This window comes from Mastigoproctus giganteus, chromosome 13 (assembly GCF_048544385.1).
Source record: "Mastigoproctus giganteus isolate SK-2022 chromosome 13, ASM4854438v1, whole genome shotgun sequence".
NCBI classification, from domain to species: Eukaryota; Metazoa; Arthropoda; class Arachnida; order Uropygi; family Thelyphonidae; genus Mastigoproctus; species Mastigoproctus giganteus.
The window spans coordinates 75,566,015-75,583,064 of record NC_143587.1 but is presented as its reverse complement, the minus strand read 5'-3'; the positions used below and the strand labels follow the sequence as shown (position 1 = coordinate 75,583,064).

Sequence of the window (17,050 nt, the reverse complement as noted above, 5' to 3'; positions counted from 1 at the left end):
CACTACCTGCTTGTGAACAAAAGTTCTGCTGAAAACCAGATGAACAATACTGAATTTGTTTCTATAGCTGTCATTTTTCTATGAATGGAGCACTAGTATATTAGCTGTTGATATCACTGCAGCAAAGTTAGGTGGTTATGGTCCTGATCGATGACTTGAGTCATTACCTAACTGATAACAAGTCACTCATTTCACCAGATGACGAGTCGCTCACTGGCTATCACTCATACCAACACAATATAAAGCAGAGAGTATGTTAAGCATCTGTTCAATGTAAAATAGCTTCCTCTAAATCTAAATATGAACTGATGCTCAAAGAGAAAAAAAATAACTTCATTATCATGACTATCTTTATCATGCTTCATTATCATGCCCTGATATCTATCAAAGATAACATAAAATAACTTGCATTTACCAATGTAATTAATGCTTTTTTTTTTTTTTTTTTTTTTTTTTGAGAGCTTTACTAGTAATTTCAGTATTATTTTTACAACTTTAAAAATACTGTCTACCAATCTGCTATTGGCACAAATTTATAGCTTCACTCAAAAAAAAAAAAAAAAAACCCTGTGGTCATTTATTAAAAGTAACAACTCCAAAGAAAAAAAATTGACTTTTTTTTTTTTATTTTACTTCTAAATTAAAATAAAGATCAAATCACAGTTACAATAACAAAATTACAAATCTACAACTACTCTACTGTGTGATCCATTTTTAATCAGGTTTCTTCATGCAATTACCATCAGGATACCGTTTCCTAAATTCATCTATTAAAGAATGATCAATAAGACTAACACCATCTAGTTGGTTACCTAATGTTATCCAGTTGGGCTGGACATTATGAGGTCGACCAAATAATTCAATTTTTCTAGTGCCAGGTGAAAGTCTTTCAATGATTCCATAAATTTCATCCGGCTTGTGACTAGTGGCTCGTACCTCTGCTACAATCACATCACTATCAAGTCCACGATTAATATCTTCTGGATTTCCTTTAACACCAACTAGACAATGTTCTTTACCATGATTCAGCCAATGTCCTGTTCTTCCAGTTCGAATAATCCTTTGTAACTGATTTGTTTTAACCCAAATTATTTCGTCACAACGTTCATAACCCCACAACTGAAGACACTCCCTACCCAATTCCATAGCTCTACCTGTTACCCATAAAAAAATAAGTCCATCATCTTGAAGGCTAGGGACATTCAAATGTCTCATTTCATCATCAGACATTGTTCCATAGGGTAGTTCCATATGAATGTCCCATGGTGGATCAGCCATAACCACAGAAAACTTTCCTAATATAGTCATATCAAAATATCGCAAGTCACACTGAATCCACTGTGCAGGACATAATACTGGTAGTTTGCCATCATGATGATTTATTTTTGAAGGTGGAATTGCCAACTTTTGACATTTTGCAACAGGACTTGTAACGGTAGAATAGTCTACTTCATAATGTACATATTTGCAGGTATCCATGTGAAAACAAGTATTTAAAAAAGAACAGTCACCGAGAGATTCATCTGTATGAGGCTGAATAATCTTCTTGAAGTGTAATTTGTTACATGGTTCAGTAACATTTGACACTTTGGTACATTCTTCTTTTGTTCCATGGGGACAAAATTCTTGTACTTGAGCCCCTCCCTGTGACTGAAACTGCTCCACTAAGGATCTTTCTTTTGCTGTTGGTTTGCTAAGAAGTTCAAGAATTTCTTCACCAACTTTTTTACTTTCTTTCTCTCTAGTTGATGGTTTGGATAGAAGGCTTTCTATACTATCATCATTTTTATCTTTTCTTGTTGTTTCATTCTTATTTGTTACTTTCACCTTTTTTGTACTTGGCTCATCCTCATCAGATTTATCACATTTTCTTTTTTTATCATCTTCATCCTCTTTTTGCACGTTATCTTGACTACCAGCAAGATCAACTGACACAGCATGTAATTTAGTATGTTCTGCTGAAGAAACTTCAATACAGCTCTTTCCTTCAGGAGTAAATTTTTCTGTGACTTTTATTAGCTCTTGAGCAACAAATTTTTGAAGTAAATTTTCAACAACAATGTGTGGTACATCTCTGTTTAAAGATTTAGTTAACGAGGAAGCTAAATACCTAGAATCTGTAGGTAAATTAAGTGATACATCACATAAACATAATAAAAGCTTTTGTTCTACTTCTGGTTCAATTTTAAAATCGGACGGGGCAGTTGTTTCTTCCTTTGTATTCTGCTGAAGACTTGGAATTGGGCTATTACTTCTTGGGCTCCCTGTACCTCCAAATTCACTAATACTTACAATTAATCCTTCACGCTCCTTCTTCCGTCTTTGAAGTCTTTCTCGAAGAATACTTTGCCTACATTTAAAGGCTTGAATATCACTCCATGTATCAGACATCTTGAAATAAGAGGCTCTATGGATTAAAAAAAAATAATAATAAATAACATTTACTTTAAAACTAATCAAGTAAGAATTTTGAGAGAAAGAGAGAGAAAAAGAAAATGTGTGTTCTGTTTATAAATTATTCTTTCCCTCAACCAGAGAAGCAGTTTTAAGAAACACTTTCTCACTGAGGAGACTGCTAGCTATCATAGGAATTACTATTGCCTTAATTTCTTTTCTTTTTTTTTTTTTTTGAAGTATGAATAACAATATCAGAAAGAAACAAACTTCAAGATCTAAAAAAACAGTTAATTCTGTGAACCACTAAATCAGCTACATTACCTTATACCAATGTCAGAGAGAGAGAGATTACTGAATGCTGTAGGTGGCACATAAGATGTTTGAATGGTACCAAACAAAAGTGGTAACATAGGCTGCCTGTATTTTAACCGAGCCCCAAAGTTAAGCTTCTCAATACACTTCAAATTTCCAATCAATACCATCGCAAAGCATATTACTCACACGCAGGAGAATTCTGTTGAAATAACTGATACTAACATACATTAAAATTATTACTGATTTCATAAACTGTTAACTGCTCTAAGAGTTTATATATAAAATATATCTGAAAGTTAATTTTTGGACTACTGTTAGAATTCACAATTTTGTAATTTAATGGACACCCACTTATCTTGTTTTAAGAACATCTACTATGGCTAAAAACTGGAATAATATGAAATGCTGATTGCGCTTTCTGAATCAGTGTTACCTAATTGTTGACTACCAAAAATAAAGGAATGCATGATAACTTTTATCTGTCATATGGTTGGCATGTTGCATTTGCATCGTTTGCAGATATATGGAAAATGATCTGTTAAATACTGCCTGTGACTGGTCGACCATATTGCTATTAACCTTTCTGACCTGTGCAGAGTTTGAGTAGTATTTTTTTTTTTTTTTTTTTTTTGGTGAGCTGATTTTGTAGAAGCTTACTTCCTTACATCATTTACCAATATTAATAAGAAGCTTACTATTACCACTAATAATAATAATCCACAACTACTGGATTGCAGAGCAGTCACCCAGATGAAATGGCATCCTGACAATTCCAGAGTCTCTGACTGACTTTGAATGGTACTCAAAAAAATCACCTATACGAAGGCTAAGGACAAAGAAACCACAAATCTATCTCTGAACAATGTACAAGATCCTGACTAATTGCATAACAAAGCTATTAGACCACTTGGAGAGCAAGTACATCGTGGCTACGCAGAAAAAGAGATGTAAGCAGATGAGCAAAGGATGCAAGGAGCAATTGACCATTGATGGAGCAAGCCTACAAGAAGCACTGCAACCTATAGACAGCCTACACTGACTATAGCAAGGCCTTTGACTCTATACCCCATAACTTGCTGTTAGAGACAATGAAGATCTACAAAGTCAATTTGACACTGACACACTTCCTAGAAACAACTGTGACAAAAATGAGGGCAACTAAGGTTGAGAACATCATGATCACACTGATTCCCGTTAGGAGAGGAATCTTCCAGGGAGATGCCCTGAACCTACTATGGTTCTGTCTAGCACTCAACCTGCTGTCTGCCATGCTCAACAACAACAGTATGTATACAGGGTGATTCATTACCAGTGCGACAAACTTGCAGGAGGTGTAGGGGGCACAAAGACAAATCGGAATCACATAGCATTGCAGGGTCTGAAATGCCTTCGTCATGTGGTAGAGGATGTTGAACAAGAGGTCGCGTGAACAGCGATCACGCTGGTTGATTTGATTTGGTAGTTGTTGGCGCATCGGCTTCTGTGGCCATATTGCACCTCCCAAGGTTTTTGCAGTACTTCGATCCAAGCCCGAGGCGGGAATCGAACCCGCGACCTTTGGGCAGGTACTTTACCCACTCGGCTAGCCCGGTCGGCGCGATCACGCTGGAAGTCAGCATTTGCAAACCGTTTCTGTTGAAGAAACCAAGTAGCAAAAGCCCTCCAGAGTGGATAATCCGCAGGCTCCAATGATTGGACACATTGCAGATGGTATGAACTCATTTGATTTGTTGACAGTATCCTCCATACAGTGGATTGGGAAATACCCAATCGTTGGCCTATCGCTCGAGTACTCATACTCGGATTGCCTTCTGCAAGACGTAGGACATTCTCCTCATTGTCTGGCATCCTCGTTGTTTGCTCTTGATTCATGGTACCTCTCGTGAAACAACCAGTCTCACATAACCTTCTCATCATACGATTAAAATCGTATGATGAGGAGCATGTCTGTGCGGGAAACGTTCCTGGTACAAGCGCAGAGCGGCGAGAGCTGTTAGTCTGCAGCTCCATACGCGAGGTGCATGTCAGCCAGTTCAACGTTTGAATACTCGTCCATCCTACTGCCTCAGGAACCGGTTCACAAATGCTGACTTCCAGCGGGATCGCTTTTCACGCGACCTTCCGTTCAACGTCCTCTACCACATGACGAAGGCATTTCGGATCCTGCAATGCTATGTGATTCCGATTCATCTTTGTGCCCCCTACACCTCCTGCAAGTTTGTCGCACTTGTAGTGAATCACCCTGTATATGCATAAAACAGCACTAGGAAATTCTGAAAATGACATTTTGAACACATTTGACATAATTGTCAAATGTGTTCATTTGACATTTATGCATTATCCCAAGATATTTGACATAAATATAAAATATCTTGGGATGAGGCAGGCTCAACAGTTAGAACACAAGGAGATAAAGGCCTGACTGACTGAGAAATACCATCAGAGATTGAGGAGCCTGCTAAAAACAAAACTGATTAGCAGGAACATAGTCAGAGCCATAAACACCTACACAGTACCAGGACTAACATGCTCCTTTGGGATAACAGATTGGATCAACACTCAGCTGGATGAGATAAGATGAGATCAACAGGGATAATGATGACCAAGAGCTGTCAACAATACCCAAAGTTGGACATGAAGAGACTGACCATAACCCAGAAAGGAGGGAGGGATTTCACAGACCACATTGAACAACAGAAGGAGATTAAGAACCTGAGGGATTACTTCCAAGAAAACACAGACTGACCATAACCCAGAAAGGAGGGAGGGATTTCACAGACCACATTGAACAACAGAAGGAGATTAAGAACCTGAGGGATTACTTCCAAGAAAACACAGTGCCAATATAATAAGCCATAAGGAAGATAGACCAACACACTGTGCTCAACCTCAAAAAGGGCACCTTACTCACACAAACGGAAGAAACAAAGAAAGATGGGTGAAGAAGGCACTGCACTGCAGACAATATAATGACCTTCATCAAGACTACATACATAAGGTGGCTTCCAATACATGGCTGATGAATGGGAGGCTCTTCCCTAACAAATGATTAATGCTCAACACCCAAAACCAGGTAATTAACACCAGGAACTACTAGAAATACATTGCCAAGGGTTCCGGAGTGACAGATGACAAGATTCAATGATGCCACCTGGCCCCAGAAACAATCCAGCACATCAACACAGGATGCAGGGCGATCACCCAGAGTACACTCATAGACACGACCAGGTCACCAGGATAATACATCAGAAACTAGTGTAAACAAACAGTTGATCAAAGAAAATGTATCATATTACAAGTATGAATCTCAGGTCATACTAGAGAACCCAACTCACATATTATACTGGGACTGTGCCATAAGAATGGACAAGATGATCCTGCACAACAAATCTTCATCAACAAGAAGGATTGACTACCTGCCTGATTGAAACAGTACCCAACAGTAATGATCTATAGAAAACTTATGAGGATAAGATCAGGAAGTATACAGCCCCAAGACAGGAAGTCAATGAACATGTTGCCAAAGAACATCCACAAAAACCTAACAGCAATAGGCCTCCCAAAGAACATTTACACAGAACTCCAGAAAGCCACAAGCTTGAACACTTGTAGGACAGTCAGAGAGTTCCTGTAATAATAACCAACCAACAATAATAATAACAATAGTAACCGAACACAGCCAACCACCCCATGCATTTGGTACCAATACCCATCACAGAATGGAAAAAAAAAATAATAATAATAATATAAGAAATATAGGGAGAAATAATATAAGAGCAATAATAATAATAAACTGATTCCAATGCATGGCTCAGAAGCGGGACACTCTTCCCCGAGGCTGCTGAAGGATCCATGCTCACCATCCAAGACCAGGTAATCAACGCCGAGGAGCCCGGAGTGTTCAATGACATGTCGACAATCCAACCTGGCCTCAGAAACGATCCAGCACATCGCAGGATGCAAGGTGATCACCCAGACTGCGTACACTCATAGACACGACCAGGTAGCCAGGATAATACATCAGAAGCTAGCAAGGAAATACCAGCCAATCAAAGAAAGTGTAACATACTAGAAGTACAAACCCTAGGGTTTGTAACATACTAGAAGTACAAACCCTAGGCAGTACTACAGACTCCAACCCAAAGGCTGTACTGGGACTGCGCCATAATAACGGATAAGACAATCCCACACAACAGACCAGACATAGCCCTTAGGGATAAAAAAAAGGCTACCTATCTGACTGACATGCCGGTACCCAACACTGGCAACCAGCAGAAAACCCATGGGGAAAAATCTGGAAGTACACGAACCTAAGACAGGAGATCAAAGAGATGTGGCATACGCAACAAGTAACGACCATCCTGATCATCATGTCAACCACCAGTATGGCACTAAAGACCCTACATAACAGTCTAGCAGCAATAGGTCTTCTGGCAAACATCTACAAGGAACTCCAGAAAGTCACAATCCTGAACACCTGTAGGATGGTCAGAGAGTTCCTCAACCAACATGTGCACTTGGTAGCAGTGCCTATCATGAAGTAGAATCCCCAATCAGGGAGAAATATTATAATAATAATAATAATAAAGCTGCTTTCCAGATCTTTTCCAAAACTATTATGTACTCCTATATAAAATAAATTTTCTGTTTATACTCCGGGACGACCAAACGGTCAGAGGAGTTCACAAGGTAGATAGAATACAAGAAACAGCACCATATTCAGTAGTCACGGGCTTGAACCCCGGTCACTCAAGGCACGTGTACTTATGCACCCGCGCGCCTGACCACTAGGCTACGGCGGCCATATGTACTGATGAGAGATGATTTTTCCCAGCTGTAGTAGTAGTAATGGCAAATGATGCAAGAAAGCAAGCTTATATAGCATCAGCCAAAAAAAAAAAAACAGTTTACCCAGCCATACCCTCCAAGGATTTGTCTAGTTCTCAATTGAATTTATTCAATTGAGAACAGATGGAAGCCTTTTCCTGCAATCAACCACCCACTGACTGAAGGCAAACTTCCATACAACTATCTTACAACCATTGTTCCTCAACTTGAATTTGTGCCCCTTATATGTGTAGTCTCAGCAAGCAGAAGAATACCATTAACATTCAGCTTACTCAATCCAGTCAAGGCTTTAAATACCTCAATCAGATCTCCCCGCAGGTGCCTGATCTCGAGATGCTGCAACTTGGCAGTACTGAAGCCTTTCTAGGTAAGAGCACCGTTTTGTTCACTTTGTCAATCTGGTTGTCCTTCTCTGCACCTGTTCCAGCAGATCTACATCCTTCTTAAAGTGAGGCAAGTTGCTGCTGTGATTAAAGGGAAAGTTCAGCGGGAGAAGACAGAGAGTGGTAATCAATAAACTGAGCAAATGAAAAAGATCTGGGGATAATTTTGCAGTTAGATATGAAGTTCTCTGAGCAGTGCTGATATAACAGCTCATGAGGTTTTGTCAATGATATACAGTACAGGAACTTTGCTAGCAAGGATAAGGTTTATTTTTCCCTTTGTACAAGGCCATGGGGCTGCATCTTGAGTACTGTATACAGGTTTGGAAGCATCACTTTAGGAATGAGGTAGATCTGCTGGAACGGGTGTAGAGAAGAACACAAGATTGGTGAAGGAAATAAATGGACGCTATTACAAAGAAGGCTTCACTTCTGCAAATCACAGCATCTGGAGAGTAGTCATCTCCGAGGAAGTCTTATTGAGGTGTTTAAGGCCTTGAATATAGATTGAGTAAGCAAAATGGTGATAGCATTCTCCCTCTTGCTGAGACTATACACATGAGGAAGCAAATATTCAATGTGAGAAAGGATGGCTGTATGATGGATGTGGAAGCTTTCCTTCAACAGCAGGTGGTTGATTGTTGGAATAAACGTCTACCTGTTGCCATGGAAGTGAGTTCTTTGAATAAACTGAAGGCAGAACTAGACAAATTATGAGGGGATGGATGGGTAAGGTGGGTACTTTTTTTTTTATTACTGCTGATGCTCTATAAGCTTGCTTTCTTGTATCATTTGCGACTACTAATGTATGAAATTTCAGCTTGTTTAAGATCTCCCCTGAACCTTTTAAGTAAAAATACAGGAAAATTATAGTGAATATTTTATTAGTGTTCATCATCAGCCATTTTCAATCCACTGCAGGATGAAGGCCTCTCCAGCAACTTTCCAGTTCCTTCTCTTTTGTGCAATGGCCACCCATTTACTACCCACAAATTCATGAATTTCATCTATCCATCTCTGCCGTTGTCTTCTAGGTTTTCTTCTCGCCCCTCTTGGATACCATTCTGTTATTTTCTTAGTCCATCTGTCATCATGTCTTCGAGCTATGTGCCCTGCCCAAGACCATTTTAGTTCTTTAGTTTTGATAAGAATGTCCTTTACTTGAGTTTACTGCCTAATCCATGTGTTTCTCTTCTTATCTAACAGTCTGATTCCCAACATAATTCGTTCCATTCTTTGCTGTGTAGTTCTCAGCTTCTTTTCCATTCTTTTGGTGAGTGCCCACGTTTCACTTCCATAAGCCATGGTAGGGTCTCGCTGCCATAAGAGGGGAGCGAAAGCCGCTGGGGACTGAGGGCCATTTGTTTCATCTTACTGTCATGTGCTGGAGGGTTTGGTCTTTTCCTCTTTACGCTGACCAGGTGTTTTGAAGAGAACCACTCAACACATTCGTTGCCACCTAAGTGACATAACAGGGCTTACCATCGAGAAGGTGTGCATGAGTGGATTTTAGGGAGGCAGGCCAACCGGACTTCTCCTAAATCTTCTGAAATAGAAAGATAATGGATCCATCAGTGTTTTAGACAGTGTTTGATAACACACAGAATGCCTGTTCCCCTCTAAGCCCCTTTAGTGTTCAATGTACTAAGAAAAATAACACGAGCATCTACCGAGAATGACAGCATTTTATCTAATGCCACCAATTTTCATTAAGCAACAAATCCACTGATGCATTAAGCATTCTCAAAAGTTACATTTTTGAAACATTAATAAATGGAATAAGTTACTGTAATGTGAAAATATATTTTTTTTTTTATATGGTTTTTCACATATTACATAAAAATGAAAAGGGTAAACTGTAAATTGCAAATTATTGGTATTTCCAGGAAATTTAAAAAAAAAAAAAAAACAGGGAATACCAACCATTATCGGCCACCTGTTTATGATCATCAGTGTTACCACTGCTATCCTGAAGACAGTATGGTCAGCCCATACTGTCTTCAGGATAGCAGTGGTAACACTGAAGACAGTATGGTCAGCCCATTCCATATGTATATTTTTCATTATGAATGCTAAAGCATTCATGAGAGAAAAAGATTCTATGCCTGTAACAAAGATTGGCTCCTGTTACAGGACCTCTTTTAGAAAAGCTCTTTAATAAAAGCTTCTCACAGTATACCATATCATGACTGTCTTGGTAACTTGATTAAGAACTAAGCTGGATTTACTGTAATATTAAGGGTCTCCTTAAAATTTATACTTCTTACATGCAACTTTTTGTAATACAGTACATTGTACTCATTTGGGCTACAACATAATCCCACTCATTTTAAGTTTCAAAGTGTTTCTGTGTTTCGATTCAATGTGCTGTTAACCACTAATACTCCTATTGACAGCTTCTTGATGAAAAGCACACCTCTTCATCCCTTCCTATTATATTTGTCACTTCTGTCTCACATCCAACTGAAATTTGCATTATGTTTTGTATTGTCATTCATATGTAGATGACATCAGAATGATACCATTCCCTTTCCTGTTAGATTGATGCATTTATGCCTATTATTATACTTCAATTCAGTTCTGCTGACCGCGTATCTTGTATTAATCTGGGTCAAATAAATACAGGTGATACTCTACCGTTCAACCCTGTTCAGTTTGCAGGACTATTCACATTGCTTTCATTTTTTTAGCAAAACAAATTGTGTTGTATAAAACTCCATGTTGTTGTTGTCAACTACTGCCAGTTTTCAATTAACACTGCCCTTTGAAGAGAAAGTCTAGAATTCTCTACTTTTTCATAGTTAAAATATAAGATAGATTATCATGTCTTTTATATACTGCAGTTAAATAATTAAAATGTTAAAACGAAATAACTTCTCATTCTTGAAGCTTTGCAGCTTCAGGAATCCAGATTCCAACCACGACTTACGAACAACTGATGTATCGCAAGCACGCACTCAGTTCCTCAGAACATCCAGTGTTGATACGCTCTAGGATCAATACTGGACGCACGTTCGTTTACGACAGAATGCTCATGTATGTACACAGCCTTAGATCCTTAGATGACAATTTTTAACAGGTTTATTTATAAATACAAAATATCATGAAAAACGTTTTCAGTAAATTACCATATGCTATGCACAAATAAATCTTAAATTTCCATTAAGCATATAAAATGTGTAAAGCCAACTGAATACCTGTTATGCGATTATGACTGCTTCGAGCTTCAATATTTTACAAGTATGTGAATGAACACATATTGCTTTGCGCAACAATACATAACACATTATGCCGGTTGTAAACATTAGTAAGCATTTCACTGAATAGCAGCGAATTATTTTACTGATATAAACGATTGCATAAAAATTAACATTTCATTTATTTCACAAAAATTGAAAAAGAAAAATTCCCCATAAATGAGCCACGAAATCTTTAGAAATTACCACTAATCATCAATATCACAACTTGGCCAACTATAAACAATATTGTTCACGTTACGCCCTCTGTGCTTATTCAATACTACGTATACAAAATTAAAGTTTCCCATTAAAGTATGTGCGCTTATACGCTAACAGCGATGATGTGCAATTGGTGCTAAAGCAGTTAAGGCTATGAGGCGTGAATATATTATGACTGCAATTGTGTGTGTTCTTCTATGGGCTCCCTGTTTGCTGAATTAAAAATCAGAGAGTTTTCAGGAGAAGTAACCATACGCTCCTCGACTGAGACCGACCACCTCAACCACAGCGGCCGGAGAATTTTCTAAAAAAGAAGAGAACTAAAGCATGGTACCGGAGAATCATTAAGTTTTACTCATTATGTAGGAAATAAAAATATTCAAATTATTTGATGATAAGAGGGAAATTGCCCTTTTACCACTACCTGGGACTGCCCCTACTCAACCACTCTATGAAAAAGCGCATAAAATTCCTCTATTCATTGATGAGGTTTTTGAACTCAGATTTTTCCCACCCGGTATGTAAGGACAAAAAAAATTCGAATTATTTTATTATTTATTTTATTTTATTTTATTACTTTTTTTTTTTTTACGGACCCTGCCTGGCGAGCTCAGGCTACTGCCAGGGTCAGCTAGCCAGAGTTCTCTTCCTACTGCCTTGTTTCGGCACCTCATGGCAGTGACTGTAACTAACAGTCTGTGTTATTCCACTGACCCTAGGTTAAGTGGCCAGATGAACATTACCCACGCTAAACACACAAGAACCATACTGCAGAGTCAAACGCCAGGTTTACAGGGCTGTCGGTACTGGGGCCGCTCCTTTCTAATGTCGTACTTGATGACTTCCTCACCACTAACCTGAATGATGTTATCTCCCAGGTCTATGCAGATGACCTTGTACCGGCTGTGGTTACAGACAGCAGAGTACAATTAGAAATTTCTGCAAATCAGGCTCTCTCAACATTACAAAACTGGATCACAATCCAGTTTTGCAACATCCAGTTTTGTGTATCTATTACAAAAAGGGATCATAATCTTCAAATCTTTCCAAATAAGCCAATTACATCTTATTGAAAGGCTCGCTCAGAAGACGCACACGAATTAAGATTGGCGAAACCACAATTCGTTTCACTAGTGAATTGAAATATGTGGGAATAATCCTTGACTCAGGACTTACATTCCTCCCACATTTGAAACCCTGAAAGACAGTATAGTTCCTTAAAGATAAGGAACTATACTGCCTTGGTCGCAAGAGTTAGGCGGCGGGATTGGCGCTTCAACCGCCGCACCATCTAGCTGTTCTACAAAGTAATATTTCAACCGGCGATTATATACGTGGCAGGGATATGGTATCTGCCAGAAAAAAATAGCAATAAACAGAAAGAAGCTCGAAACTATTCAAAAATTTATCCTCCTCCTTGCTGACACCTCTTCTCTTCGAGCTGTAGATCAATATCTGATTTTCCTGCTTGAGTAGGAACTCACACAAATATTCCTCCGGGAGTGAGACTGGCATTTGACTTGTCAAATGCAGGGTCTTGCCATTAGGCAACCTAACTTTGTGGGTCACTTGACCTCACAATCTATTCTCTTTTCCTGAGGTAGGGTGGGCCCCCCTTTGGGGGAGTCTACTCTACTTCGCCCTCTTTCTTCTGCTTACCTTCTTTCTTTTCCTCAGTCTCTCACCCCTTCTCCTATTTAAAAAAAAAATTTTTTTTTGAGCAATCCCTGGGAAGCCCGGGCTAACCCCGGGGTTGGCTAGCCAGAGTTCTCTTCCTAATTACCTGGTCCGGCTCCCAGTCCAGTGACGGTAACTACCGGTCTGTGGTGCTCCACAGACTCTCGGCTAAGTGGCCAGATGAACACAACCAGCACTAAGCAAACATAAATATACACTAGCATATGCTATTTGGACATGATAGTACTCTCTTACTTCAGAAGAGATCGAAACGCGGCGTTGTGCGAAAGCACCTGTGCCGCTTGTCAAAAAACACTATTAGCATTAGCATTAGCATTAGCATTAGTAGAGGCATTTGATGTAAGAAAGCAAGCTTATGCAGCATCTGCCAAAAAAAAATTAAATTAAATTAAATTAATAATAAATAAATAAATAAAAACTAACCACTTCCACTTCACCTCTCTGTTCGTTCGAAATGCCTGTCCAGCTGAGCCTTAAACTTATTTAGGCTATCAACTTCCACGACAAGGGATCCACCTTACCTATATCCACCTTACCATTACCTGGCCTGCCATACTGCCAGAAAACATGCCTTTCAGGTGCTGGTGGCCGCCCTCCCGATGGGCTAGGGGGTAATACGAAGCTGGTTCCTCTAACAACTATCAAAATGCACATTGTTAACCTTCATTAAATATACCGTTGATCCCACTAACAAATTGAAGGCTCAAAAGAAACGCCTTAGCCTCCATCTAGAGAGGCATAAAGGGTAATACTTTTGGTCCAGTTATTAGCAGTGATCATTCTTATATTAAGAATATGCAGATAAAGGAACCACTAGGTGGCAGAGATCAGAGTGTACTGATGTGGCATTTACTTGACTTGAAGATATACTTACCATCATGGGTAAAGAGAAGAGTTTTTGCTTCTGTAAAGGTGGCTACAGTGGTCTGAGACAGTTTTTAAATTCTGTACAGTGGGACCAGCTGATGATGTTACCAATAGTTTCATTCCAACTAAGAAATACTGCTAAAGGATTAGGCCTAAATGGAAGTCAGATGAACTAATGAGGATCGTGACAGAGAAGAAAAATGTATGGGATTCATATAGAGTATCAGGTGCCACAGAAGCTTATGGTAGATATAAGCTAGTCTGTAATCCAGTCACAAAGAAGGTTAGGCAGGCAAAGGCAGATTACGAGAGATCTTCGGCAAAGGATGCTAACAAAAACATCAAAGATTTCTTTACTTATATAAACTCTAAAAGGAAGGGGATGAATCAGATTGGTCCACTTGACATCGATGGTTCGATTGTTGATGATCCTTCTCAGATAGCAAACAAACTGAATGAGTATTTTGCATCTACAATCACACATGAGGAGTTAGAAAGGAAGGAAAATGCCAGAAGTTTACCAAACTGTAAGAGGGTGCTTAATAATTTTATAATAACAGAGTTAAGTGGAGGAGAAATTGTTGAAGTTAAGTATAAAAAGGGCTCTGAAGTGGATTTGATCGATCCAATTATATTAAAGGAAGGGGCAAAGGAACTAAGCAAGCCCTTAGCCTTAATTATGAGAGCATCCTTGGACTCCGGGGACTGGAGACATTATCACAAATTTATCACCAATTCATAAAGGGGGATCGAAGTTGACACGAGTAATTACAGACCAGTTAGTTTAACTTTCTGTTCCGGGTAAAATAATGCAGTCACTGGCTAAAGTTGCATTGCAGGATCATCTGGACAAGACTGCAGCATTAATTCAGACACAGTTTGGCTTTGTTAAGGAAAATTCTTGTCTGACAAATTTGATTGGAGACTAAAAAAAATTCTGTTTATAATCCGGGACGACCAAAAGGTCAGAGGAGTTCACAAGATGACAGACTACAAGAAACAGTACCGTATTCAGCAGTCACGGGCTTGAACCCCGGTCACTCAAGGCTGGTGTATTTATGAACATGCGCCTGACCATTAGGCTATGGCAGCCTTTGATGTGATTACAAAGGAACTAGATGTAAAAAATAATTTTGATATCATATACTTGGATTTCAGGAAAGTTTTGACAATGTTCCGCATGGAAGACTAATGCAAAAATTGGAGCAGAATGGTATTAAAGGTAAGGTTTCTAAAATGGATAAAAGTGCGTTTGAGTGAGAGAAGACAGGGTGGTAATCAATGGACGCTGCTCTTCATGGAATTGTGTCATTAGTGGATTCCCACAAGGTTCGGTGTTGGTCCACTGTTGTTTTTTATATTTATCAATGATATTGATGAAAGTATATCAGACTATGTCAAAGTTTGCAGATGATACAAAGGTTGGTAGGGCTATTAATGACAGTAATGGCAGTGTGCTTCTGCAATAGGATCTAGAAAATTTGGGAAGATGCGCTGAGAAATGGCAACTAAAGTTTAACAGTGACAAATGAAAAGTACTGCATATGGATACAAATAACCCCAGAGGAATGTACCAACTGTGTGGTTCTTTACTTAGGGTGTAGAAAATGAAAAAGAGTCAGATATGAAGTTTTCTGAGAAATGCAGACAGACTGCAATAGCAGATCATAGGGTTTTCTCATTGATATATAAGAATTTTGCTATTAGGGAAAAAGAGGTGATTATCCTTTGTATAAGGCAATGTTCAAGCAACGCCTTCAGTACTGCGTACAGGTCAGGAGACCTCGATTTAGGAAGGATATAGATTTGCTTGAGCGTGCACAGAGAAGGGCAACAAGATTGGTGAGGGGAATGAAGAGATCCTCTTACGAAGAGAAGCTTAAGTTCTGAAAATTGCAGTGCCTAGAGACTAGGCGCCTGTGAGGTGATCTGATTGTGGAATATAAGGCCTTGAATGGGTTGAGCACCCTGAATTCTGATGGGATTCTTTCACTTGCTGAGATTACGAACCTAAGGGGCATAAATTGATATTGAGGAAAGGCAGTTGTAGAATAGATATGCGGATATTTGTCTTTAGCCAGCGGTTGGTTAATTGTTGGAAGAAACTTCCATCTGTCGTTGTGGAAGTTGATAGCTTAAATAAATTCAAGGAGGAACTGACAAACGTTTAGAGGGAATGGTTGTGTGAATTTTTTTACTTTTGGCTGATGCTACATAAGCTCATACGCTTGTTTTCGTGAATTTCATGCCTCTATTACTATTACAGCAGACCTGGCAAGATAGATGGGCTATTATTATTATTATTTACTCCACTAATGGAGATATCACTATGAAATTTATTTCGCACATCACCAAGGTTTATCACAAGTCTCAAGTCTCCTTCATGGTTCTCCCCTTGCCTGAACGCAGCTTTCATGTTTACTTGACGACACGGATCCATCACAGTCAAACTCTCAAATCTTGGAATTATTGACGACCCTCTCTGCCACTGCGGACAGCTGGAGAGTTGGAGTTACCTAATGTATAACTGCCATTTGTACTAGGATCTTCGCTGCATCCTGATTATTAGAATTAACTTCAATACAAAACACTAGCAGCGCTATTTGTTGGACAGCGACAGAGTGTACAAGGCCTTCTCGCAATAATACCAGGTGCTCTTCACAAGGAGAAGATCCCTACCACTGGAACAACATACACCTGACTAACGTTTCCTGGCCAAATTCAAGCAGGACGGTTAATCTGACTACCATCATTATTTGGACGGGACCTCTGTCCCATGAATGACTTAACACCGTTTTGGACCTTCCTGATTTAGACTCTTCACTAATTCTGACAATATGCAGCTAAACTGATCCAGTGACTAAATGGACGGGAGCCCAGAAACTTGCTCCAAAGTCAGACTGCATTAGTGGATTCCCACAAGGTTCGGTGTTGGTCCACTGTTGTTTTTTATATTTATCAATGATATTGATGAAAGTATATAGACTATGTCAAAGTTTGCAGATGATACACAGGTTGGTAGGCTATTAATGACAGTAATGGCAGTGTGCTTCTGCAATAGGATCTAGAAAATTTTCTTACCAG

At 39.1% G+C, this 17,050-nt stretch overlaps 1 protein-coding gene across 1 annotated transcript; it reads right to left on the bottom strand.

The window, feature by feature from the left end:
- Positions 1-714: 714 nt before the first annotated feature.
- Mettl3 (methyltransferase like 3) lies at positions 715-10,904 on the bottom strand. The gene is made up of 2 exons (XM_090387277.1): positions 10,873-10,904; positions 715-2,407 (listed from the first exon to the last, which is right to left on the bottom strand). Exon 2 carries the CDS (start codon positions 2,389-2,391, stop codon positions 715-717), a length of 1,677 nt encoding a protein of 558 aa, XP_090243403.1. The 5' UTR covers positions 2,392-2,407; positions 10,873-10,904.
- Between the last annotated feature and the right edge of the window lie 6,146 nt (positions 10,905-17,050).